The sequence below is a fragment of the Micropterus salmoides genome, unplaced genomic scaffold, assembly GCF_014851395.1.
Source record: "Micropterus salmoides isolate LMB-PRFRI ecotype aquatic unplaced genomic scaffold, ASM1485139v1 Ms_hic_scaffold_68, whole genome shotgun sequence".
In the NCBI taxonomy this organism is placed as follows: domain Eukaryota; kingdom Metazoa; phylum Chordata; class Actinopteri; order Centrarchiformes; family Centrarchidae; genus Micropterus; species Micropterus salmoides.
This window is the reverse complement of record NW_024044437.1, coordinates 1-27,753: the sequence shown is the minus strand read 5'-3', so window position 1 is coordinate 27,753 and position 27,753 is coordinate 1. Positions and strand designations below refer to the sequence as shown.

General features: G+C 38.5%; 1 protein-coding gene across 1 annotated transcript; it reads left to right on the top strand.

Moving 5' to 3' along the window:
- Window positions 1-4,858: 4,858 nt before the first annotated feature.
- Window positions 4,859-23,578, top strand: LOC119891055. The gene is made up of 26 exons (XM_038702388.1): window positions 4,859-4,982; window positions 13,662-13,762; window positions 13,851-13,902; window positions 14,647-14,799; window positions 16,621-16,785; window positions 17,171-17,314; window positions 17,395-17,565; window positions 17,777-17,818; window positions 17,971-18,123; window positions 18,230-18,400; window positions 18,491-18,535; window positions 18,659-18,811; window positions 18,918-19,088; window positions 19,179-19,223; window positions 19,347-19,499; window positions 19,606-19,776; window positions 19,867-19,911; window positions 20,035-20,187; window positions 20,294-20,464; window positions 20,555-20,599; window positions 20,723-20,875; window positions 20,982-21,146; window positions 21,236-21,265; window positions 21,515-21,580; window positions 23,416-23,472; window positions 23,565-23,578. The coding sequence occupies exons 2-26, from the start codon at window positions 13,664-13,666 to the stop codon at window positions 23,576-23,578; spliced, it is 2,787 nt and encodes a 928-aa protein (XP_038558316.1). The 5' UTR covers window positions 4,859-4,982; window positions 13,662-13,663.
- Window positions 23,579-27,753: the final 4,175 nt, after the last annotated feature.

The window sequence follows — 27,753 nt, the reverse complement described above, 5'->3', positions numbered from 1 at the left end:
TTTTGCCAATGAATGGTAAGAGGGGAATCAGCTGAGCTGTCATCAAGTGGGCTGACGGCTATCAGCTGATGTGCTGGGATTGTAAACTGGGCTGCTTTGAACTAAGGCTATGCTCAATTTTCTTTTCAGTCCAGGTCTGACTCTGAGGTCTGAGGTCAAACAGAAATTAGTATCTTCTTTGAGCTAGCCAAAATAAGTAAATAAATACACAAATGAAATTGTCTAATTTAGTTGCAGTGTGGGTTGGCAATATATTTATTATTTCTTTAGTTGCCACCTTTGTAAAATATTGCTGTAACTCCATTCATAGAGGTTGTATTGAAGGCTGTATCGGGTAATATCTTATTCTACTTATTCCAACTATGAATTTCTGATGGTGTATGTTACAACCCTAAGGGTCATTTGTTTGGGTTGGGGTGTGTTCCTTGATCCTTCTCAGGTAGTGGCCCTTCCCCCCCATGCCTCAGCTGCATGAGTGAGTTGCAGCAGGTGTGCCTGATGTGCCTGGAGGATAAGAAGGCATGGGTTTTTCCACCGCAGGCGGTCTGTTTCACTTTCTACCTGTTGTGATCACACTGCAGACCAACACCCGTGAGCAGACCACCGTCAGCCCAGCAGACAGAGGCAGCACATTCAACCAGTGGGTTGAACACCAGCTTAGATCTTCTGTGAGTCCAGAACAGTGTCTGGTTTTAACCTCCTCAGTGGAGAGAGGACTTTTCAGCGGTTCATTTAGTGTTGAACCTTGCTCCCTCAGTTACTTAACCTGTGTTTATTGTTGCCTTACCTTGTTGGCTCGCTGTCTCCTTTTGAGAGAGTAGTTTTGAGTTGGTTTTCCTTTGTCAATATTGAATAAATACACTTAAGTTTGCACATAACCCTGACTTACTGTCCTCTTTTGCCCGGTTTTATTTCAAAAATTGTTGCTCCTCCTCCCCTGGACTTACCATCCGAAGGAACGTGACGGTGTATTTGGAGCTTCTGATTAATAATTGTTTGTGTGTGTGTGTTAATCTGTAGTCATTTTCTCTTACCAGAATCTCTGATATAGCTCTGGTTGAATGTAACCCTGCAACTTTTGGACAAACACAGTAGCATTTGTTCTTAATCGTCGGTCTCACCAATTTTACCTTGTGGTTTGGAGCCCACAGTACAGGCTGTCACACACAGAAACACCATCCCTTTGTGTTCCTTTGTTGTTTTTTACTTTCCGTTTCTGTCACTGAGTAATTGTTAGCTTTGCAAGCATCAGAGAAAATTCCCAATTTACACTTTTGTTAAATTGTAACTGTTTTTCTTGGAGTTTATTAGGCCCTTTTGTATAAAATACTGTTGACTTGGAATTGTTATAGAACAAGGGTTTCTGATACCTAGAGATACACCTAGAGATTGGCACTTTGATCTGGAAGCACTGCGCGAATCAAATATTGATGGAGGATAATTCTAATCTCAGTGCCTCATAATTCTAAGATTAGAAACAGTGGTAGATTTGTGTTCACCACTATCCATCTGATAGTCAGTTTTATTTCTACAAAACCGGCCTCAGAGGTAGGGGGGGCCCTTTTGAGCTTGTTGACCTGATATAGGCTTCTGAGTAAGCATGTGAACTCCACATTAAGGACACTGAAAGAGGTTACAGAGCATCGCTTGCCAAGCTATCAGCCAAGGTAGTCCAACCTTGGTAGTCCAGTTTTCAGTTTCACTTTAGTTCTTAGTTCTGTTTAGTTCAAAGTTTGGCTCAGGTTAGAGGGGAAAACCCAGATCCTACAACTCTTTGTTAGTTGGTCTGGTCGGGCTGCCCTTCAATTTTGTTCATTTTTGCTTGCTCATCATCTTCTCACCTTCTCTTCTGTTTTATGTAAAAAGCCTCAGAATAGTAAAATTGATGATAGGCGCCTGATATTATGTTATTAAAGAAAGTGTTTAAAATGATTACTAAAATTATGGTTAAGCAAACTTTGAACACAAAAACTATTGACATTTTCCCTGATCAGAAATATACAGTTATTCAGATTATTCAGTTTGGTAAGAGTCCTCATATTCTAATGTAAGTAAGTCTTGGATCATAGATGATAATTAATGTTGAACTACTGCTTGAGAATGTTGTAAGCAGTCCTACAATATAAGATTCATCTCAATAGAATTTAGAAGACTTTACAATTACATTTTCCTTAATAAGTTACTGTTTAGTATAAGTTACTGTTCAGGTTTTAAATGTAGTGTGCTTTTGAGAAGTTAAGAATGCTTTCTGCAGCAGCAATGATTAACTTTTGGATGTCATGGTTTAAAGCACCAGGTAAGACACATGCCTTTGGTGTGGGAGACCTGGGTTTGATTCCCACCGTGACACATCCACCAATGTGTGCCTCAGAAAGACACTTAACCCCTAGTTGCTCCAGAGGTGTGCGACTTCAGACATATAGCAATTGTAAGTTGCTTTGGATAAAAGCGTCAGCTATAGTGTAATGTAGTGAACGGAGAAAAGAGGACTCACTGTTTTTTATTTAAATATTATTCAATGTTAAATATTTGGATTACCTGGTTGTGACTTACTAGTATTTTTGTGGCTAATAGAGGCTGATAAAATGGTTTTTAATCAAGTTAATCAATTCACAGTATTTACCCTTTAAATGAATGGGAATTATTCTTTATAGTTTCCCTTGATGGCATTCCTCCAGCACCACTGTGAGGAATCTTGGAGTTATCTTTGATCAGGACATGTCGTTTAAGTCTCACATTAAGCAAATTTCAAGGACCGCCTTTGTTCGCCTACGTAATATTGCGAAAATCAGGAACATCCTGTCTAAAAATTATGCATAAAAAGTAGTCCATGCATTTGTTACTTCTAGGCTGGATTACTGCAATTCCTTATTATCAGGCTGCTCGAAAAAGTCCATTAAGACTCTTCAGCTGATCCAGAATGCTGCAGCATGTTTTCCTGCTCGACACCCTCTGCTACAACTATTGTTACTAGTCCTATTGTTATTATAATCATTAACATTACGATTATTATCATCAACACTACTATAAATATCTGTACTATTTTTCATTTAGTCTATAGCAACATCACCTTTACTGTCTGTATGTGTATATTGTGTAGGCTGCCTCCCCCCTCCCCTCTCTCTCTCTCTCTCTCTCTCTCTCTCTCTCTCTCTCTCTCTCTCTCTCTCCTCTCTCTCCTTCACCCCAACCGGTCGAGGCAGATGGCCGCCCACCCTGAGCCATGGTTCTGCTCGAGGTTTCTGCCTCTTAAAAGGAAGTTTTTCCTTGCCTCTGTCGCCTAGTGCTGCTCTTGGTGGGAACTGTTGGGCTTCTGTAAATAGCATCATAGAGTACGGTCTAGACCTGCTCTTTTATGAAAAGCGCTGTGAGATAACTGTTGTTGTGATTTGGCGCTATATAAATAAAATTGAATTGAAATTGAATTATTTAATATATGACTGAAATAGGACAATATACGAGTGCCTCTTTTGGTTTTTAGAGGAAGATTTATTGAGTTTGCCATCGCATGTGTTAAAGTTAAGAGAAATCTAATCTTTATAGTCATTAGTATTGGCCCTAAGTATTGAAATTATTGTAATGTTTGTATGATTTTCCTCTGATGGCCATGTTGAGTTTGTTTTGGCCTTTTGCAGTGTCTAGGGAGTGTAACTAACCTCATAAGCCTTTTTACCCATTTCACCCATAGGTTTCAGCTATAGTTTTCAGACATCACCAACATGAGATGCAGATGTGGGGTTATGTGGGTTTTTAGTTGTAAGATTATTCCACAAATAGCTGTGAAACCTGCCATTTTCCTATTAATGCCACTGTGTACAGTGTTACTGCAGCTATGGAGTTTGTTGCTGTGACTGACCAAACACAATAGGGTATGATTTAGTGGTTAGAGGTCCTTCCACATAGCAGAAGCCACAACCATAGCCACGATCATATTATATTGCTCTTGAACTGAATTTGCAGCCAGTTACAGATAACAGGCACCCATTTTTCATCTTCCAGTTTGTAAAGTGATTTGCATCTGAAACTTCACATTCAAAATAAACTGTTATAATGTTATAATCTAAAATGAGGTGATTGATTGGAAGGCCACATCACTTCACCTGGAAAATGCTAACTGAGTAAATTGGCTTCATATTTCTTTATTACACCTCAAAATCATTGTTTTCTCTGTTTTATATTATATGTTATATATCATATTTTGAATGTACCTGTTTCCAGACTTGATAACCACCATGCCTTCTCGGGGAGGACGTAGGTAAATACTGAAATGATCACCTGACTCCTATCTTATCTCTAATTGGTGAAACTGGTGTTGTTACAACTCTCCCCATGTTACAACCATACCCGGTCTCCCCTACTGATCTCTCTGAGTAGTTGGTGACCCGTTTGACCTCTAAGTCACAGCTTGTCGAGATTTGGAAGGTGTGCTGTCTGTTGTTGACTGTTAAGTGCTAAGAGTCTTGCTCAAGGGTACTGAATGTTGGAGCTTGGCTTTATTCCCAGCAGCCTTAATTTAGATGTCATTGTACAATTTCGTGATTGTTTGGCTATACCTTAATCATTCCTAGATACTTAGAGGGTTTTAAATTAACAATGTTCTTTCTGTATTTTGGTAAAAAAGTTGACAGTTGATTCAAATCTAGATGGCTGCTTCTGCCATTCCACAAGAAAACAAACATTTTCTTTGATAATCTATTCATGTATCTATCTTCCTTCTTGTGAGATTATTATGTTTATTTCACACATACCTACAGGTATGAAGACAAAAAGCAGATAAAATCAAACAATGGAGCTGAGGGAATAATTAAACCTGTTGAGCCACTGCCAACAGTTTGTCCCCCTTACTATATTTCAGGAAGTTTTTTGAACAGCATGTTTCCCGTAGTTCCACGTACGGGTTGACAGTCTCTACACTGTGCAGGCTTCCATAATGAAGTTTGTTTCCTAAACCCAGAGGGGACAGTCACAGCAGAAGAAAAAAGGTGAGGTGAAAAGAGAGCTATGACTAGGAACCTGACTGATTTACATGTCTTTTAAAATGCTTATTTGTTGGGACTTTATTGAATAGTTCTTTCAGTGTTGTTGTGTTTTTTGGCAATGGGCTCACTGAGGGAGCAGGTTGTTTGCAGTGGGACCTCTTTCTCATTATGCAGAAATAATTAACAATGGTGACTTTGCAACGAAGCATGGCTTTGTAAATTTCTGAGTGTGTGAAATAATTGAGGCAACAGATTTTCCCTGATAGTCACTATGTGTGCTTTGACACATCTGCATCGTTGTTGTATAGGCTGTACTGTATCTGCTGTGTGTTTTCTGTGAAATTATTGAATATTGTCTCAGCGTTGTTACCAATGCTTTTGTGGACTGACTAGGGCAATACTAATCATACACTCCTTGACACTGAAGTGGGTAAAAGGAAATCTATTTGTCCACTGGGATCAACACGTTTCTGAAAAACTAATTTATTGTGTTTGATATTTCAGCAGGTTGACTTTGACTTTGATTCTGTTTATCATTACGATGGCAGTTTTTCCCAGGCTTTTTTCAATCATTAATCTTGATTTCAATCATTAATCTTAATCCAAACACTTAAATTCCAAATACTTCCCTTTTCAATATTTGGCTGATTTGTTTATCCTCAGTGAATGAGTAATTAGTGTAAAAACAGTGCAGTAAAATGATTGGATCACCACGGCAGCATACAGTTGGTCAATGTTGTAAAAAATGAATGTGAGCCTGGTGTCATTCTCATTGAACACAGGATGTCTTACACAGCATTGCTGTGTATTGAATAAAGCTCAGCTCAGTGTAAGTGTGAACATTGTATAGCTACAGCAATGCACAGCTGGCACCAAATCTGAAGAAAATCCCTATTGGTCCATAATTGTATCTCTCTGCAATCCCATAGTATCTATGGTCTTTCCCTATAAATTCATCTTTAATTGTGCCTTGTTAAATTACAGCACTATTGGTCCAAACAAGCACATTAAATTGTGATTAGTTTTACTCTTCTTAGATACATTTTAAAGTATTTTCATACAACTCTCATCCACTTCCAATATGGAACTGGACTCCATTCTGGCATCTTGAAATAAACAAGATAAATCTTCTGCTGTACCTGATTGTTTTGACTCACAGTTAACACTGCGTGGAAGCTCCTCTTGTCTAGTGCAGATAAGGTTACCTTGAAGAAGACACACCATTAAAGGTGTGAATACTGGAAAGCAATGAGAGGTTTGTGTTTCTTTTCTCAATCTAGGAGATCTATGTCACACTTAACTTGGATATGAGTCAGGAGCACAAATGGGCCAGATGTCTGTGTCTAATGGGTTCACCCAAATAACAAAATGCTCTCACTCTCTGGCTGTGCTGATAGTTTTTGTTATATTTGGCCTAGTTTTTCAGATCTCTGTATCTGCCACCAGCCAAGATCCACAGGTGAATGAAATGTCACCTGGTCTCACCTCCAGTTCTTAATTTGGAACTATACGCTCTACTGAAGATGTAGTTCTAGGAAAACTAATGCGAGTTATCCAGTGTAGATGTTGACACTGATTCTGATTCTAGTAAATGCTGTTAACTGCCATGGTTGTGCTTCTGCCTGGGGCACTTCAAAGTGTACGTATGAATGTTGATACAATAGACAAGGCAAGGCAAGGTTATTTGTATAGCACATTTCAACAACACAGCAATTCAAATTGCTTTAAATAAAACATAAACGCAACATAGGGGAATATAAAAAGACATTTAGAGTTAAATAGAAAATAAGAACAGTTTAGTTTACCTTGTAAACCTATTTGTTTGAAAAATGACCTCCCATTGTTTGGCTTTTTTAACTCAGCTCGAGGCCTAAAAGAGAGATTTGGTGTCTCCCTGTGACCCAAACACAAATACATCATGACATCTACATTCATGAACTACTGACTACTGAACACAGCAAACCATGAATTTAAAATATGTATTAAATTTATTTATTTCAGGACACCACAGCAATAATCACATTTGTAAGTGTAAAGTTTCTCACCACCTAACAATAAACATCCTGTGAGCTTGGACGGAAAAGTGAAGACATAGAAGCAGTAAGGCAATACACTATGTCATTATGTCAGCTGGAGTAGGGCCAAAAATATGAAGTAGTTATTTTGGTTATAATCACTGCTAGACACTCAGTTACTTATAATCTACCCCAGAAGAAAATCTTTGTGATTTTAACATATAAACTAAGCACTCTGAGAGGAAAATAAAGGTATTTTTGAAATGTTTCTCATTGTTATCGTGTCTGGTTTCAGCTTCAAAGATGTGATGACACTGCGTTTACTTAAATTACATTAAAAAAAAATTAAATTTTAAATTTTAAGTTAGGACCTCAAAAACACTGACAAATCTACTTTTTCAAAATAATGTCTTTTTTTCCGCCAACATTCAGATGCATAATCTCTCTCTGTGGTTCCTCTTCAAGAACTAAAGTGGTGCAAGTCGACCCAAAGAATGTGCTCACAGCAAAATAATAACGTCACAATTACCCATAGCCACGCTGTGGTGAACTAACAAACAAACAAATGGAGTTTTATGATCAATCAGCCGCATCTGTAACAAAAGACAGAAAATGAGAGGTTTGAGTCTCATATATTTGTTCATCACATAAAAACAAAGCATTACTACTTACTATAGTATAACTATTTCATCTTCGTCTTGCCTGTCAGGTATTTTGGTTTGTAGGTTTTTCTGTCAGTCCCCCTGTTTCTTTTTTGTCTGCTGCATCTGTTGTTCGTGTATAGCTTGTTTCCTGTTAACTCTTGATTATCTCATCTGTTTGTTCCCTCCCTGCTTGTTTGCCTCTGTATTTGTTCAGTCCTGGCCAGATTGTTTTTTCACCTCGTCGTGTGTCTCTGCTAGTCTCCCTGTCTTTTCATGTTTCACTGTTTGCCTTGGATATTATACCTGTTATCCCTACATACAGTGTGATAACTGCTTTCTGTTCGTGGACTTGGTTCGTTACTCGTTTGGATTACCTTTGTTTTTGTGGAGTGCCTGGACTTTATCTGTAAGTTACTCTTTCTGCTTTGCTTAATAAATCTCATCAAAGTCATCCTGCCGATTACATGTTTGCAATTTAGATCCTAAAACCAGTTCCTGTCTGAGCACACAACCTCTTTACCCTAGACGTTAAATTACAGCAGACTCAAAGCTTTCACTGAATACATCTGGTATATGATATTTGTCTAATACCCTCTGAGGACGTGTGTCCCAGTTCTATAAAATATACATTAATGGTAGTCAGGTCAAGAGACTGTCAGTAGCTTCTGTCTGCTCAGCCCACTCACTCCAAAACTCCTAATAAGGGCTTAAAATCTAAAGCTGGGCCAGAATATTGTACTCAGCAACCCTGCTGCCTCCACAGGTGTCCTGTCCAACGCTTCAGTGTGTTCACCTGATATTGGGCAACAACGGTGGGCTTACTTGTGGACTTGTACAGCACATTACAGATACTGAATAAATCCTCAATAGCCCTCTCACTGGACATGGCATAAACAATGACTAAGTGGAGTTGGTTTTTGAGAGAAGCCTAATCGTAAACTTGACTGAGTATTGGGTCTGTGTTCAGGCCAGCTTTTCTTAGTTCTGAAATAAGTATCTGTGTGGGACCTTTTGTGTCAACTGCATCTGCTGTGGTGATTGTCAGTAGCCTCTCTTTTGTGGTGGAGCTTTCATCAACAAAATGCAGTATAATGGAAATATGTCTATGAAGATTCTCAGTCATCCAGGTCATAGTTATCCAACGAAGGTTAAAATCAAGGGCAAATGGAAATAGTTTCACTGCCAGTACGGTCTCGGGTTTCATCCATTTTGATTGTGTAAAAAGAGTCGCCTAATTCCTCAACAATAGGCACTGTCGACGTTTTGCTCATGAGTTCAATTATTTCATTTTGAATGTCATGGATTATGTAAGATGCATTCTTGAGAATAATAGGGGCAATGCCTCTTTTTCAAGGGTGCTCAAACATAAATAAGAATGTCCAAGAATTCTTAAAAGAAAGAATAATCAACTGCCAGATTGCGCCATGCATTACAAAGACTAGAAATACCAAAATGTCAATGATAAAGCCCACATAATATTTGTTGCGAGTCAGCTGATCCATATGCACAAGCGTTGTGATTTCCTGACTAGTCTCAATGCGCATTTGTTTGACTAGCAAGGACCACGCCAAAAAGATGTGCCATTTAAAGTTTTAATGAAGATTCTAAATGTATATATGATACAGGATGGATTATATGGATGTAATGGACGTAAAGGGGAAGGGTATTGGTGGAAGAAGGATGCTGTCTGATAGGCTGGTCTGGGAGGATGTACGGAAGACCAGGCAGAGGAGACTCCGTCTGTCTCAGAAGTGTTTTCATCCGAGCAAGTTAGGGATGAGGGGGAAGCTGAATGGATGAACAGAAGGGAAAGGGAGATTGGGTCAAGAATCTGAGACTATTGAGGGCAGGCCGAGCAGAACAGGTCTAGATAGGCTTGATAGGTGATTAGAGGTGTGGTTGAGGCATGGCCCCCACCCGAACATAAGTTATCTTAATTTTTCTCTCCAAAGTTTCTCACACACAATATAGTCCTTAGAAGAGGCGTGTCTGTTTAGTCCCTTATCCTTTTGTAAGGCATGTTTCCAGTCTCTGAAGCCTTTTACTGTAAGCATTAAATCCGATGGTGCATGAGCCCTAAACTGTCTACAAGGGAAACAGCATGATGCATTTACTCAAGACAAGGTCTGTTTTGGCACCATGCACTGTAGCAAAAAAATTTGTCTTCCCTGAGAAGATCCAAACTGGAAATCTATCCAGGAGTGTTTGGGTTTATCTACTTCAAAGTCATCTGAAATTACACTGTTGTTTGTTATTATAAAAATGGCAATTATAAAGACAAAGAATATGGTTGAAAAGATGGATTATTACTCGCAGGTAGCAGGGATTGTCTGACCTACAGAGAGAGCTGCAGGGTAGTTAAAAATGGCAGCTCCCCGACACGGTGAGGTTACAACTCACAGCCCAAACAGGAGAACAACAAACGCACATGTGCACATTTTCAGCCGAGGACTGCGGCTTACTTTGGCTAGCCTTCAACTGAACAATCAATCATGATTTCATTTAAATGCTTCAACATGCAGCCGCCCCATTGTTAATGGTTATATAGTTAAATGGATTAAACGAAGCATCGATGCAAAGAATTTGTGTCGAAACGTTCGATTTTATTTTTATCGATTTAATCGATGAGTCGTTTCAGCCCTAAAACTGGTGCGGTTCGTTGGTCGTGTGAAAGCAAACAAACCAACCACAGGATGTTATGCAGTGTAGGGCAAGCTACTTGGAAAATGTAGTGAGCTAAGCTACTAGCTACTTTACATTAAATGTAGCTTCACTACACAGAAGCTACTCCCCAGTGAAATGTAGCCAGCTAAGCTACAGCAACGTGGCAAAAATAGCTTAGTTACATCGAAGCTACTTTGAATTTTTTTATATTTTATAGTTAGGTATATATATATGTATATATATATATATATATATATATATATATATATATATGTATATATATATATATATATATATATATATATATATATATATACATATATATATACACATACACTATACACACACACACACACACACACACACACACACACACACACACAGTATAGGCCTAGTTTATATTGAACCAACTTCATTCCACAGTAGCAATAGAAGAAAGACTAAAAACCTGCTCCAAACAGAGTGTGTGTGCAGAGAGAGCTAAATCAGACACACACAAACTCTCCTACTTACTGCCATATCATTGCAGCTAAATGTTTTTCCTCATGCAACAAACGGTGAACCATTATTGTTTGTATAAATTTACTTAATTATTTGTTATTTTAATAATTGTTCCTTTGAAAACCTTTTGTCAAAAAGCAAGACATATTTTCAATGTAACATATTTTGTGTTTTGAGTTTGTATTTGGTTGTTTTTTCCCTCTTTCTTTAGTTTTCATAATGTCATTTCATTGTTTATTAATTATTAATTAATTTATTTTTATTGTTTATATGTGAATTAGTGCTCTGGCAACATTGCAATCTAAACAACCTAAACATTCATGGCATTAGGCCAGAGAGAGAGAGAGAGATAGAGATATCTCTATCTATCACAATAGAAAGTGAACTCTATCGAGCGTCTTTATTCCCCTGCAGCAAAGTCGCAGCCTAAGGATCAGTATGTGATGTCACCATCACAGGAAGCACTTCTGCCGGCTGCACATACAGGTCCGTGTGTGGCGGTGGCGTCACTTACTGATCCTTCAGTAACGCTTGAGAAAATGTAGCGTGTGTGGAAGCTACTCGGCCAATAAAAGAGCTTCGTTACTGAAAAGCTATTTGATTCAGAAAATAGCGACGCTGCCACTAAGCTACTGAGAAATGTAACTAACTTAAACTAGTAACAGCGCTACTTGTAGCAACGCTACTGCCCAACACTGATTTTATGATAGCAGAGATGTGACCTGAACACCAGGCCATAGGCTATCCAACTCAAAATATGATGTGTTTATATAGCCTAATAATCCTGATACTCATTTTCCAGAAGGAACAGTTGCGGTTCTAGACCAGTTTTATTAAGGGGGCCAGACTGGGGCCAGTTGTTTTGTCAGAGGGGCCCATTCAATCCGGGACAAACGAGACAAAGACAAAGTTCAAGCTTTCAAAATGTCCTGTTTAGTATATAATGTAATGTTTTAGTATGTTTCAGTTACCTACAGTTATTTGTTTCAGTAATAGGATCTTTTCAGTAACTTATTGATATATTTATGAAATTACATTATACAAGGAAACCATTCCTGTTAGACCAGTAGGCTACTGTTATTGCTTTTTGTGTATGAAAAGCGCTGTTTAAATGCAATGCGTTATTTAATAGTTATGATAATAATTTACCCTTTAAGGAGGGGGACTATTTCCAGCAATATCCAAAGGCTATCCATGCAGTGAAAGCATGGATTACAAGGACAAAATAATGTTTTTCAGTTTTGTTATTCAGTTTAATTTCGTCGCAAGAAGATATATTACTATGATCATGATGTTGTTTCTAGAGCAGCAACATGATTTACAGCAGCAAAGTCATTAATATCTCACTGGAAACAAATTTAACATGTCAACAACAAATAAATCATATTCCTGACATCAACATACTGTGTGAAGTTCAGAAATTATGAACAGCTCAGTCCCTCCTGTCCTCCTCATCCCTCTGCTGCTGCTGGTAGAGAGGAGCTGGTTTGTCTCAGCCGGCGTAGTAGTCATCAATGTCGGTAATGTCCACTGATCAGCTGGCGGACTTCGCTCCGTGGGTTTGCACGCGCTCGAGGTGCTCTGCAGACACACAGAGGAGCGGAGAGGCTGCAGGTTGGACAGTAGGCTAAGTGTTGAGCCTTGATTGGCGGTGATCGGTAAAGCGCATATGAAACTCAACAGAGATGAGAAGGAACGATATACAATAGCTCACTCTTTAGATACTTTCATACACTATACATGTAGTGTACTTTTGTTGTTGTATAGGCTATATTAGATTATGTGCTGGGCCACATGGAGGTTGCTTCAGGGCCGGATGTGGCCCGCGGGCCGCTAATTCATCAGGGCTGTCATGGACCTTTCGTTCAGAGGGGGGCTTTGGCTCACAATACATAAGTAAAAAGAGGAATGGTAAAAAAGAGGGTTGATAAAAACACCCACAAGACAAGGTCAGAATACATTGATTAAAAAGTAGAAACAGTTTGTGCTGATGTCTGTGTACATTTACTCTACTGTACTTCAGTACAGATTCAACGAACTAGTACTTTACCATTACGTTTACTATTTACTATTTGTATTTTACACTTTTACTCCACAACATCTCAGAGGCAAATATTGTAGTTTCTACTGCACTACATTCAGGGGCTGGTAGTAACTTGTTACAAGTAACACAAATGAGTAAAAAAGTTTTTTTCTTACAACAGCAACTCTTCAAGTTCCTTTTATAAAACTGTACTTTGACTTTTAAGTATTTTTTGGGCCAGAAATCTACTTTTACCTTCACTACATTTGCCATGAATTTTGCTACATTAACTGAAAGCCAGCAGAAATATTTACACAATATATACACTTTCCATTATTGCCATATCTATGTATGTCAGATGATCATTGGATTGATTCTGCTATATTGACAGAATCCTCTCATTGCACAGAGCATAGCTTTCTTCTGATGGAATGGATGGATTGACTATTTCTTTGTTCTAATTCACATTGACTATTTGTTTTATCTTTTTGTAGCATTGCTGTCCTGTGAGAACCTTGTGTCTCTAAAAAGTGTTTTGCATTTTCCAGCTGAGCTGTGCCTTAAAATTTGTCTAAGACCAAAGCCGAACTGGGAATTTAATAAGAAAGCTGGTAAACGATTAGTATCCATTGCTTGTAATGAAAGCAAGTAAGTTGAGCAACCCTCAATGTATTAATAACTGGCTTGATTTCATCTGTTCACTTGTAGAATTATGACTAATATGAGAAGTTCCACACCCATTGTCTCTGTAACAATACATGTTGCAACAAGTTGCAAGTTGGATGGAATCGCCACATAATGTCTTATTTTTCTGTCTTTCTGTCTTTCTTGAAAGGAATGGCAATATCTCAGAATGGCTTGACCATCTTTCTCCTATTGACTCTTATTATTTTGGTAGCGGGGAACTTTGTTGAATTCTCAAGTCCAGCTTTACTAGTAAGTCCACTGTATTTATGATACTGAACAGAAAATACTACTGCCACAAATCAATGATTTGAGCCTGACACCATTTTATTTGCCTCAGGTGCACTATGAAGAAGATCACTTTCTACCTCACACCAGGGAGAAAAGGGATGGTAAGTCCAATTAATTCAAATGGTTGAAAATTGTATGAAAATGAATAGTGTGACCTTTAATGTAAATACACTTATTTGCTTTCTCTCTGAGAGTTACATGAGAAGATCTTTACCATTCTCGTATCTGTCCGTTAAATATTAAGCTAAAGCCAGGAGATTAGCTTTGCTTAGCATGAGTTTTCTAGTCCAGGAGTTACAGCTAGCCTGAAGTCACTGCACCCCACCAAATAATAGTGCAGTGTGAAATCCCCCATAAAACATTTTTAACTTTGGTCTTTGTACGGACTCAATAAACGAGACTCACATTCTTTATTGATTTGTTGCAAAATCTTCTAACGTAGAAATATTTTGAGTGAATTTGGATGAGTCCAAACCAACAATAAATTCCATTTCTGTAGATGAGCATTTTGCAGCCTGATCAGAAAACTGAATATGAATGCAACCACCTTCCTCAGTGTAACCTTCCTAGAATTAACCAGAAAAGAGGCAAATAAATAAAAAAAGGACGCCTTAATTTCCTTAATGAAGATTGCAGTGACTAATACTGTTATATTCTGGTTGTACAGTAGCCTTTAGGCCTTAAATGTGAAATTCCATGTGATACAGTGTGAACAGCCCACCTAGGAAACACAAATTGAAGTTTTACCCTCAGCACCATGTCTAATTATATGTGCTGTGATCTCTCTATAGTGGTATGTCCTGAATCCAAAAAAGGCCCTAAATGCTGTTGAATTTTTCCTACAGCGCTGCTAGCTCAGGTTGACTACACAGTAGATGTAGAACTGAATGTTACAGATGTCAAGACATTGGACTACCTTAGGAGTCGCCTTATCAACGGCAGCTTTTCCCTGGACTTGGGTCCCACTGTGAATGTCACACACATTGACATTACCACAGGTAAGAATGGAGCTTCTTCTGGTCTGATCACCGTGCCACTGTAGTGTGCCATACCGTTTTTCCCACAGTTGACAAAGAGAATAATTCTTGATGATTTTCTGTGTATAATACTTTTTTCTTTCATGAAAAATATTCTCATGTTAGAGATAATATTACAGGTTCTTACGGGAATGCCTCTGGCCAGTCGTTTCCTTTGCATCAGTGCACAATCAAGTGTTTACTGTGTAATTTCATACGATTTAACTCCAGATATTTGGGTGTGATACAGCAGCTGAAGCGCACCTGCTCTCTGGACTCCCATCACCACTAGACTGTTTGTGTACAAACAAGTGCAAAGTGCTTACTACACCACTAAAATAGATGTTATCACAGGAATCAATATCTTTAAGTTCAAAAGTGATTAAAGAAAATTCTATTCTATTCCACTGTAGTTTTAGTAGGGCCCTATGGAATTCACAACAATTCAAGTATTGTGAATTGTCCTCTATTAAATAGGTTATTACAATAATTGATTACTGATAATATTTTCCCACGGGTCCTCTGCAGGACAGTCTCCATGTGCTGCTGAACACACCACAGTAATATGTGGGTCTGAGTACTGGCACCTATTTTTTCCCCACTTCAAGCACTGCATACAGTCCTGAGATCACCGTCATGTTAATGTTACAAAGTGGTGTTTCTGTCTGACATGTGAAGATACAACCCTGAGCTCATAGTCATGTTAATGTTTTAAGTGAAAAGTATCGTCACTACCACTGTAGTGTCACGCTGTGTAAAGGTGGCATTTATCTGTCTACCAAAGTCTATTTGGAGAGAATGACCCTTTGATAATTATACCAGTGCCGTTGTCTGTCAGGTGACTGAAAACTTATTTCTAAAGTTAATTACAATGAGTCCTGATCTAACAATCTACAATCTTTAAACCTGCTATTTCAAGTCTTTAATATTTAGTTGTCCTTTAGGTCTTGTACTGATTTTCTTTGTTCTTGAATAGAAATGCTTCCGTTTGTAGTTAATTAGTAGTTTAATACTTTGAAACAAGTCATTTTTTGGACATTTGCGGCCCCTGCTTGCGAACAATGGTACAAGGACACATAATATAACACGCTTTTAATATTCTGACAACACACAGTTCTACATTTTTCTCTCCTTTAATCTCAATCACTTAAATTGCCGCAATTACTACTGTTCCAGATAAATCAACAGATCAATCTGAGGGCTCATGAGATGACTATTGGGAGAGGAAAAAAGAAAAGATACAAGTTCTGATATAAAAATCTGCTTTTTGTGAAATATTTGATACTTTTCCACTTTCTATGTTGTTTGTTGATTAAATGAATCCATCTTGGAAGTTTGGAAGGGAAATGTCTATTTGGTGGAACTGCTAACAATAACTGGAACTGTCTAAACATATAGCATGAAACATGACAAGAGGCCCTATGTATACACTGCTTTTTATAAGGGGTCACAAGCCAAAAAGATTGGGAACCACTGATTTAATGTTAAGAATGTGTTGTGTTTTATAAGATTACTCTGTAACGTAACTATGTCTATTGGATAAATATGGTTCAATATTATAAAGTATAGAGAAGTATAAAGTAACATACAGAGACAACAGAAACAGAAAATGTACCATTGTCCAAATACTTCCAAAGTTCACTGTCTGTCAACAGACAAGTTAAAGTTCAACAAGGAACAATTTAAAATCCTGCATCACTGGCATCATAGGGGACCCTGCTCTGCCCGGTGACAGCCGAGACCAAACATTGATGGCCTATCAATGAGTGATAATAATTGTGTTTGTTTGTTTTGTTTATTTAGTGTGCTACCCAAATGGTACCAACTTCCGGTGCAGATGTGAGGATCAGTATGTTTGGTCATATCAGAACTGTAATACATATGGAGCCTGTGATGAAATCAATGACGACACATGTGGGTGCATCAACAGTATTCCATCTCAGGGGCAATACTGCCAGCCAAAGAAAGGTGAAAGACACTTACAGTATTTAAAGTTTATTATTAATTTTGTACTTAAAAAATTCAATTGAATCTTATGTTTTCATTCTTACATACTTGAAGTTGAGATCACAGTCAGTGGTATCGCACTGATAGAACAATTAAGGGACACTGTGGAGAACATTAGTTTTCCTGTTAGACTCAGCAACACAATCAACATTACAAAAATTGACATGCTATTTACTGGTGAGAATGTAATATTCCGTCCTGCAATGTGATTACTAGACAAATTAATGATAACACAGTTATACATAAATAATAATATGATTTTAACGATTTGTTTTACTGAAGATTACCTCAGATTTGAAAGACAATGGTGACAATTTCTTTCGAATTACGCTCTCTTTTTCAACAGTACCTCCAATTGTTTATGAATACCAGATTTTCATTGAAGTGAACACTACAGACGCAGATCAACTGAGAAACACCGTGAACAATATCCCATTCCCCGTCCAAATCAGCAAGCAAATAAACATCTCAGATGTCGAGATCACTACAGGCAAGCCCTCGGAGAGTAGCATTTGTTATGGTGACTATATTAAACATTTGACCTCTTTCTAAAATGTGTTCTCTTTAAAGTTTGCAGCCAAGATGGCCATGGGTTCCTCTGCCACTGTGAGGATGACTACCTTTGGCCTTGTGACAAGTGTGCCACCTATGGGAAATGTTATGGTGATAAAACCAACACATGTGGGTGCATCAAAGCTATTCCTACAGATGGACAGTATTGTCAATCAATAAATCATCAAAGTGAGTCCTATGGTCACACACTAATCCCTGTTTTAATGCCCAAATAACTTAATTTTGAAAGCAACATTTAGTGTGTGACTCTCCTTTGCTATGTTCTTATTTTTCAGTTATTTTATTTAAGCAAGTGCTCACGTGTATTTGTTATTTTTATTTTAACCTCATGCCTATACTGACACCTTTTCACCGAAGAAATGTTTGTTTCTGTATACAGACTTTTCAGTGTGTCCTTCAACAACAACAACTTCACCAACAGGTAAAGTGAAAATAACGCTGCTGGTTTTCATCAGAAAATAAATATCGACATGAACATGAACAAAATTTTTAATTTTGTTTACATTAATTTGATTTCTATTACACTTCTCTCAACAAAATTATTGAATACTCAATTATTTTCTGCCTCTGCAGCCCCTCCAATTGTTTATGAATACCTCATTTCTGTTGAGTTGAACATCTCAGATGTGACAGAAGTAAATCAACTGAGGACCATTCTGAGCAGCATCACTTACCCCGTCAGCATCAACAACCACATACAGATCTCTGATGTCAGCATTTCTACAGGTAATCTAAGAATGAATAAACATGTAATGGAAATCATTGCAAAGTATGTCAACAATCTTACATTTCCTGTGCTAATGGTTTTGTTTCATAATGATTTTCTATGTAGTTTGTTACCCAAGTGGTACAACATTCCAATGCAGATGTGAAGAACAGTACCGTTGGCCTTGTCATATGTGCTCTACTTTTGGCAAATGTGATGATATATTGGACAACACTTGTGGATGCATCAATGCCATTCCTCCAGATGGGGTTTATTGCCAGTCTGTTGATCAGTACAGTAAGCAAGTTTTGAAATAATCATGTGGAAATAAGCAGACAATGGTAGAAGTGTCAGTGCTATGATACTTTTCTCTTGTCCTCCTTCCAGACTTTACAGCTTGTCCTGTGACAACACCCTCTCCTTCACCAACAAGTAAGACTCAGACTAAGACAGTGCTAAATAAATCAACAACAAAGAATTATACTGAAATAGAGACTTCAGATCAAACATCTACTTATTAAATTATACATTATTTCTTTTAAAATCTCCCATTAGGTCCACCCATTGTTTATGAATACCTCATTTCTGTTGAGTTGAACATCTCAGATGTGACAGAAGTAAATCAACTGAGGACCATTCTGAGCAGCATCACTTACCCCGTCAGCATCAACAACCACATACAGATCTCTGATGTCAGCATTTCTACAGGTAATCTAAGAATGAATCAGCATGTAATGGAAATCATTGCAAAGTATGTCAACAATCTTACATTTCCTGTGCTAATGGTTTTGTTTCATAATGATTTTCTATGTAGTTTGTTACCCAAGTGGTACAATATTCCAATGCAGATGTGAAGAACAGTACCGTTGGCCTTGTCATATGTGCTCTACTTTTGGCAAATGTGATGATATATTGGACAACACTTGTGGATGCATCAATGCCATTCCTCCAGATGGGGTTTATTGCCAGTCTGTTGATCAATACAGTAAGCAAGTTTTGAAATAATCATGTGGAAATAAGCAGACAATGGTAGAAGTGTCAGTGCTATGATACTTTTCTCTTGTCCTCCTTCCAGACTTTACAGCTTGTCCTGTGACAACACCCTCTCCTTCACCAACAAGTAAGACTCAGACTAAGACAGTGCTAAATAAATCAGCAACAAAGAATTATACTGAAATAGAGACTTCAGATCAAACATCTACTTATTAAATTATACATTATTTCTTTTAAAATCTCCCATTAGGTCCACCCATTGTTTATGAATACCTCATTTCTGTTGAGTTGAACATCTCAGATGTGACAGAAGTAAATCAACTGAGGACCATTCTGAGCAACATCGGTTACCCCGTCAGCATCAACAACCACATACAGATCTCTGATGTCAGCATTTCTACAGGTAATCTAAGAATGAATAAACATGTAATGGAAATCATTGCAAAGTATGTCAACAATCTTACATTTCCTGTGCTAATGGTTTTGTTTCATAATGATTTTCTATGTAGTTTGTTACCCAAGTGGTACAACATTCCAATGCAGATGTGAAGAACAGTACCGTTGGCCTTGTCATATGTGCTCTACTTTTGGCAAATGTGATGATATATTGGACAACACTTGTGGATGCATCAATGCCATTCCTCCAGATGGGGTTTATTGCCAGTCTGTTGATCAGTACAGTAAGCAAGTTTTGAAATAATCATGTGGAAATAAGCAGACAATGGTAGAAGTGTCAGTGCTATGATACTTTTCTCTTGTCCTCCTTCCAGACTTTACAGCTTGTCCTGTGACAACACCCTCTCCTTCACCAACAAGTAAGACTCAGACTAAGACAGTGCTAAATAAATCAGCAACAAAGAATTATACTGAAATAGAGACTTCAGATCAAACATCTACTTATTAAATTATACATTATTTCTTTTAAAATCTCCCATTAGGTCCACCCATTGTTTATGAATACCTCATTTCTGTTGAGTTGAACATCTCAGATGTGACAGAAGTAAATCAACTGAGGACCATTCTGAGCAACATCGGTTACCCCGTCAGCATCAACAACCACATACAGATCTCTGATGTCAGCATTTCTACAGGTAATCTAAGAATGAATAAACATGTAATGGAAATCATTGCAAAGTATGTCAACAATCTTACATTTCCTGTGCTAATGGTTTTGTTTCATAATGATTTTCTATGTAGTTTGTTACCCAAGTGGTACAACATTCCAATGCAGATGTGAAGAACAGTACCGTTGGCCTTGTCATATGTGTTCTACTTTTGGCAAATGTGATGATATATTGGACAACACTTGTGGATGCATCAATGCCATTCCTCCAGATGGGGTTTATTGCCAGTCTGTTGATCAGTACAGTAAGCAAGTTTTGAAATAATCATGTGGAAATAAGCAGACAATGGTAGAAGTGTCAGTGCTATGATACTTTTCTCTTGTCCTCCTTCCAGACTTTACAGCTTGTCCTGTGACAACACCCTCTCCTTCACCAACAAGTAAGACTCAGACTAAGACAGTGCTAAATAAATCAGCAACAAAGAATTATACTGAAATAGAGACTTCAGATCAAACATCTACTTATTAAATTATACATTATTTCTTTTAAAATCTCCCAATAGGTCCACCCATTGTTTATGAATACCTCATTTCTGTTGAGTTGAACATCTCAGATGTGACAGAAGTAAATCAACTGAGGACCATTCTGAGCAACATCGGTTACCCCGTCAGCATCAACAACCACATACAGATCTCTGATGTCAGCATTTCTACAGGTAATCTAAGAATGAATAAACATGTAATGGAAATCATTGCAAAGTATGTCAACAATCTTACATTTCCTGTGCTAATGGTTTTGTTTCATAATGATTTTCTATGTAGTTTGTTACCCAAGTGGTACAACATTCCAATGCAGATGTGAAGAACAGTACCGTTGGCCTTGTCATATGTGCTCTACTTTTGGCAAATGTGATGATATATTGGACAACACTTGTGGATGCATCAATGCCATTCCTCCAGATGGGGTTTATTGCCAGACACTGTCAGGTAAGAGCCTCCTATGAATCACTTTTATGCCTCAGTTATATTGAAGATATGTCCACTTGCTGTTTATTTATTTTATTTTTTCCAAACAGATCTCTTGATTTGCCCAGCTCCTTCAGATGGTATGAAATACTAATGTATTTTCAGACTTGCATTATTTGTTACGTATTTATTCCAAACTAAAGTAATTGAAAATACCACAAAGTTTTTGGTTATAGCTATTTTTACTCAACTTACACACTCTGATTCATTGAGCTTATGATATGTGATCTAAGCTATGACAATTAAAATGCACAAGGCTTTGCAGTCTTTGTTGCTGTCATTTTTTAGTATTTCAGCAGTTTAAGTGTTACTGTTTTCTTAAATCACAGAGACCACAACTGTTGCAACAACACAAAACACTACTGCAGTCTTATCAACCCCTACTGTCATAACAGGTATGTTGTAATAATCACATACAGTACTGTGCAAAGGTTTTATGCAAGTGTGGAAAATATGTTGTCAAGTAAGAATACTTTCAAAAATGGACATGTTAAGAGAATATATTTATCAATTAAATACATACGAAGTGAGTGAACAGAAGAAAAAGAAAAGTCCTGAACACAACAACACCCCAAAATCGTCCTTTCATATTCAAAACCTGTTAATACAACAAATATGCACACTACAAAAGCTGTAACAAAACCAACAACAATAACCTTCAAATTCTTATAAAATATTATTAAATTGCTCTTCCTAGTTCTAATACAGCAGTTAGTTTTTAAGTGTTATTTATGGGACAGACTTGTGTAGTAAACATGCTGCAAAATAACGTAAGTCATATCCTTAAATAATACGGATTCTATTGTCACTAACACATTATGAACAACAACATTTTGAACAACTATTGATACAACAAAATAGCCACACCTTTACCAACAACTGTCGTTACCAGTATGTTTGTAGAAATAAGAGATGGGTAACACTCCTGTGGTTAAGATTTTTTAACTACTTAATGTTTAAATTTAAATGTTTAAATGATCTATGAAATTAAACTTTTCTTCAACACCAACAACATTTACAGCAAATAAGGTTTTTAAAATAAGGGTATGAGTTAATTAAGTAAAATTCTTTCTTGAATTATATTTTTGTTTAATGATATTAAAATCACATTTTAGACACATCGTCTACAATAACAGTACATCTAAACACTAATTCAAACTACAGCAAGACCTACAGAGTTGGTGTCAGAAAACATTCAACTGTCAACATATTTGAATACTGCAACAGCCACAGCTACACCAACGGCTCACGATGGACATATATGTTTTAAACAGTAAATTTAGAAAGAAAGTAATTGTTCTGGGCTTGAATATTTTGGTCTTTCATTGTCTGCAATAATACATGATGATAACATACACAATAACTACAGTATTGTGACAACACATCTCAACACCACTACACCTACAATTACAATGACTTTTAATGATGGTCTTCCTTTCCTTTTTTTTTTTACCAAGGCATTTAGTATTAGGTTAAGTTTATGTGACACACCTTTGCAGTAACATTTAGTAAATGTTTAGAGTAAGAAATATGAGCTTGAATCATGTGGTTTTGTTGAATTGTCTTTGCAGGCTATTAACAATTCAACAATCTAAACATGCTATTAAATTTTGTCAGTAATTTTTCTTCAGTTGGACAATTTCACTTTTCAGTTTAAAATGCATAATTATAAAATGGTCTTTACACATTGTAATGTAAATTATGTTTTACTGAATAACTATTTACTGTGTTTTACTATGTTATGGCCATAAAAAGAAACACCAATAGCTGAAACACCTCCAAACACCACGTCACCAACAAGTGAAGTTACAAGTATGTTTTTAGAAATAAGGGATGGTGTAACATTACCCAATTAAATATTTGTACAAAATGTCTTAGCAATTTTATACTATGCATTGTTTTTTCATAGATTTAACATTTTTACAGGTATAAACACTACAACAGCTGCAACTCTAACAGCAATTATAACAAGTTAGTGCTTTAAAATAATAATAATAAAATAAGTTTTTCTACAATTTATTTTCTTTATCAGATGTTACATCTCAGTTAAACACACAAAATTGTAATTTTTTCATTTTTTAACAGCAGTTGCTACAACAGGTCTGAACACAACAGTTACCACAAAACCATCAATTGTATCAAGTAAATTTACAAATAAATTATAAAAAAAGATGTCTATCAGATGTTACTTCTCAGTTAAATACACAAAATTAAACATTTTTCTTTCCAGATTCAACAAAAACAGCTACAACAGATGTGAACACAACAGTTACCACAGCACCAACAAGTACATGTTTAATATACTGTATACGTTTGTTACAGTATAGCATCTGATGTTTTTGTTTTGTCTGATGAATTGTTTTGTTCTATTTCATAAAGGCTTCACCCTCTAAGGCTATTGCTATTGGGTTTACCCCTTTGTGAGCATGTGCAGCACTGAAAAAAGCTTTGTCTACGCCCACCCGCAATGTGGGCCTCTATCACGTTGTCACATTGTGAATATGTGCGAGATGCCAGAGCATCCATGCGGGTGTGCGGCGTCTGCGAAACAGCATTCACCCTGCTGATGGACCTCCATCCCTGATGCAAGGCATGCCTCGAGCTGGAACATGATGGCCGTGTGCTCACCCCCGGCTTGCGTTGTCCATACAGTGCCCACCTCTCTCCCGAGAAGAATCAGCAACAGGATGAAGAGGTGTGGGAGCCCACACACTTGAAGTTGATCTGATGGAGCAGTTGTCAGATGACTCAGCTCCTTACATCCGCGGGTCCACCAGCAGCTCCCCGATCCCCCCGTTTCAACTTCCGGTGGACAATGGCCTTGACACAGCTGGCCGTTCCCCCAGCCCAGGAACTGGCCAGCATTCTCTGGGGGTAACTCTCGTTCATTCCTGGTTAGGAAGAAATCGTGGGGGGAATAAGGCCCATCCTCGATCTGTCGTTATTTAACAGAGCAATTATACAGACCTTTGTGCATGTTGACAATAAAACAGCTGTTGTGTGTGTGCCAGGGGGACTGGCTCACCTCTATCGACCTTTAGGACGCATACTTTCATGTTCCCGTCGTCCCGGAACACAGAAAGTTCCTGTGCTTCTCCTTCCAGGGCGCTCACTGGCCCCGTGCACTTTCTCCAAGTGTGTTTAGAGGGCTCTGGAGCTGTTGCAATGGGAGGGTATCAGGGTCTTGTTCTATTTGGACGACCTGCTGCTGCGCAGATGTTCAGGCTCATCGCAGTGTCGTCTCACAGCCTGTAGTGGTCAGTCATAACATGCAAATAAGCATCACTTTATGTCCGTGGTAAGATCCAGATCTGGCACAGGTTTGGCATGGCAGAAGTGGACCTGTTTGCCAACCAAGAAAACGCTCAGTGAGCCCTGTGGTTCTCAATGAGCTCGCAGGATGCCCCCCCATGAAGGGTGGACGCCTTTGCGCAGCCTCTGTGGCCCAGTCCTGCTGTCGGGTCGGCCCCTATATGTCTATCTGCTGAGAGGCTGCACTTGGAGGGTTTGGGTCTTTCACAGGAGGTGGTGTGCACCATCCAGGGTTTGAGAGCCGCCTCCACTCGGTCTTCGTATTCTGCCAAGTGGTCAGCGTTCCAACTCTGGTCTGGACCATGGCTGGATCCGGTGACATGCTCGCTGCCTGGTGTGCTCTCATTCCTCCAGCTGCTGATGGATAGAGGGCTGCCGCCATCTCATCCAGTCAGACGGTACTCGTTCACCCACTTGTGAAGCATTTCCTGAAAGGGGTGCGGGGACACAGACCTGTGTAACACCCTGCAGCTCCTCAGTGGGATTTGGCACTGGTTTTATGCGCTCTGTCTAAAGCCCCTTTCGAGCCTTTGGAGAATACGGACCTGAAATTCCTTTCAGCCAAGGTTGCCTTGCTATTGGCTCTGACATCGGCAGAGAGGGTAAGCGATCTGGCTGCCCTCTCTGTGGCCCCTTCATGTCTTAGGATCCAAGGTGACTGCAGTTCGGCTGTCCTGTGTCCTAATCCTGCCTTTATGCCCAAGAGCATCACCAGCTCTTTCAGGTCCAGAGTGATTTCCCTCACAGTCTTCAGTACTGACTGTTCTGTCTGAATGACACACCTCTGTGAGTGTGCAGTGAGTCTCCTTCTCACTGGACGGTGAGGTGAGAGCTGCTGCTTGCATTAGCCCTGCCCTGTCCGCAGCTGTACTCTTACAGTGCGTTACCTTTGTCTGCGCTTGTATAGCTGCAGGGCACTGGTTGGTTTATTGTGTTGGCTCTGGACTTGATGGTACCATACAGGTCCAGTGAAGCTTTGACTCATCCTGCTTCTCCTCTAACCCAATAGCGGTAGCCTTAAGCTGCTTGCACACTGTCCCGACAAATGCCGACCAACTCCAACTATTGGATCAGTGTGCGCTGTCAGTGTCAGTCGGATGGAGTCTTTAGAGTTTGATGTGTCTAGTTGGGTTGGGTCAGGTCGTAGAAAGTCGGACCAATGTGCACCGTTTTCCCACAAACCACAACATTCTGAGAGTATTCTCTTGACAACTTAGCCTATACTTGCATGCGGAACGTCAGTGCAGAGGTTAGCAAAGTGTCCATTACTTTCTTCTCTCTCTCTCAATGACAACGGACCTGTCTGTGAACAGCCCCTCCACTTCGGGCACAATCTTAATCACAACATGCGCAGGAGGAAGCGACAGGCGTCGTGCCGAAAAGTGATCACCCACCAAAAACTGATTGTCCTCCGCGGGAGCGTGCACAGCATGTTAAAGTTGTAATGCCCAGTATCTATACATCTATAGCTGGTTTACCTGTATCAAACAGTCATAACATGCAAATAAGCATCACTTCATGTCCGTGGTAAGGTATGTCTTTGTGAAACATTTTTTCTTGTAATGGAATAATCACAGTTGAAGTTTATCAGGCCTGACAAAACGTTATTATAGGCAATAAAATTAGCCTATTGTTTACCGATGAAATTTGTGTTTGGAAGGCCTATGTTTAATATCCTTGTTTGGAAAACAGACTGTAGTTTTAATTGACATGATTCACTGCTGGGTTAGGCTATAAATAAATAAAGGAAGTGTCTTTCTTGCAATTATACTCATGACATTAATTTTGCTTGCTCTGTGCCAGCCAATCCACCTTTTTACCAGTTAAAATATATAGTTTGTAGTATTCCAATCCATTTTATTTATATAGCACATTTAAAAAGCAAAGGTTTACAAAGTGCTGAACAAGAAATAAAACAAAAACTCATATAAATATATAGAAACACATAAAACAACAATACTACACAGCTCTCATGCTGGATTAAAAGCCAGGGAATACAAGTGGGTTTTGAGACAGGATTTAAAACATTCGAGGGTCGGGCCAATTTGACCATTTCCACAGTTTAGGGGCTGCTGCTGAAAAAGCACGGTCACCCTGGTTTTTAACCTAGTTTTTGGAGCGACCAGCTGAGGTTGGTCAGTAGATCTAAGTGACCATGGCGGGGTGTAGACTTGTAAGAGGTCTGAGATGTAGTGAGGTGCCAACCCGGTCAGTGATTTAAAAACAAACTATAAGATCTTAAAATGTATTCTAAAATGGACCAGGAGCCAGTGAAGCGAGGCCAGCACTGGTGTAATGTGTTCATGCTTGCGAGTTCCAGTTAAAAGACGAGCGGCCGAGTTTTGTACTAACTGTAAGCTTGAAAGAGAGGTTTGGTTAACTCTAATGTAAAGTGCATTACAGTAGTCCGAGTAGACGAGTTGAGATAAAAGCATGAATCACATGTTCAAAGTGCTTACGAGATAAAACAAGTTTGATTTTAGATAAAAGCCTCAGGTGATAAAAATGGATTTAACAACATTATTTATCTATTTATCAAGTTTAAAACCATTGTCTATTTTCACACCCAGATTTGTCGCCACGGGTTTCACATATTGTGCAGGTAGCCCAGGTCAACAGAAAGGATATCACCGGCCCGACGGGTCTAAACACAATGGCCTCAGTTTTATCTTCATTTAGATTAAAAAAGTTAGGAAGCCATCCAGGCATTATAATCTTTAAACACTTAGTAGAGGTACGAGGGAGTTTCCACCACTTTTGAGGGGCGATATTTGGGAGTCGTCCGCAAGAAGTGGTAGGAGACGCCATGCTTTCTAATTATGTTCCTAGGGGAGGAGATACAGGGAAAAAGAGAAGTGGTCCAAGAATTGAGCCTGTGGAACACCACAAAGAAGGGTTGCAGTAGATGAGTCCCCAAGCTTTACTGAAAATCATCTCCCAGAGAAATAGGACTTAAACCACTGCAAAGCAGTGTCCTGATGCCAACACAGTGCTCTAGACGAGAGATAAGAACCGCATGGTCTACTATGTCAAATGCGGCGGTGAGGTCTAAAAGCACTAGATGGCAGAACTACCAGAGTTAGTGGTAATAGGTCATTAAAAACTTAAAAGTGCAGTTTCAGTGCTGTGAAATACTTTAAAACCAGATTGAAAAATCTCAAAAATACCATGTACATCTAAAAAAAAGACTGCAGCTGTAGAACTATAGTCTTCTCTAAAATTTTGAGATAAAAAGGAAGCTTCGAGATAGGTCTGT

Excerpts from the sequence above, each read along its gene's own strand:
- LOC119891055 (XM_038702388.1), top strand. The coding sequence starts at position 13,664 with ATGGCAATATCTCAGAATGGCTTGACCATCTTTCTCCTATTGACTCTT. Across the intron at positions 13,763-13,850 it reads TCTCAAGTCCAGCTTTACTA|GTGCACTATGAAGAAGATCA; the intron begins GTAAGTCCACTG and ends TATTTGCCTCAG. Across the intron at positions 17,819-17,970 it reads AACAACAACTTCACCAACAG|CCCCTCCAATTGTTTATGAA; the intron begins GTAAAGTGAAAA and ends CTGCCTCTGCAG.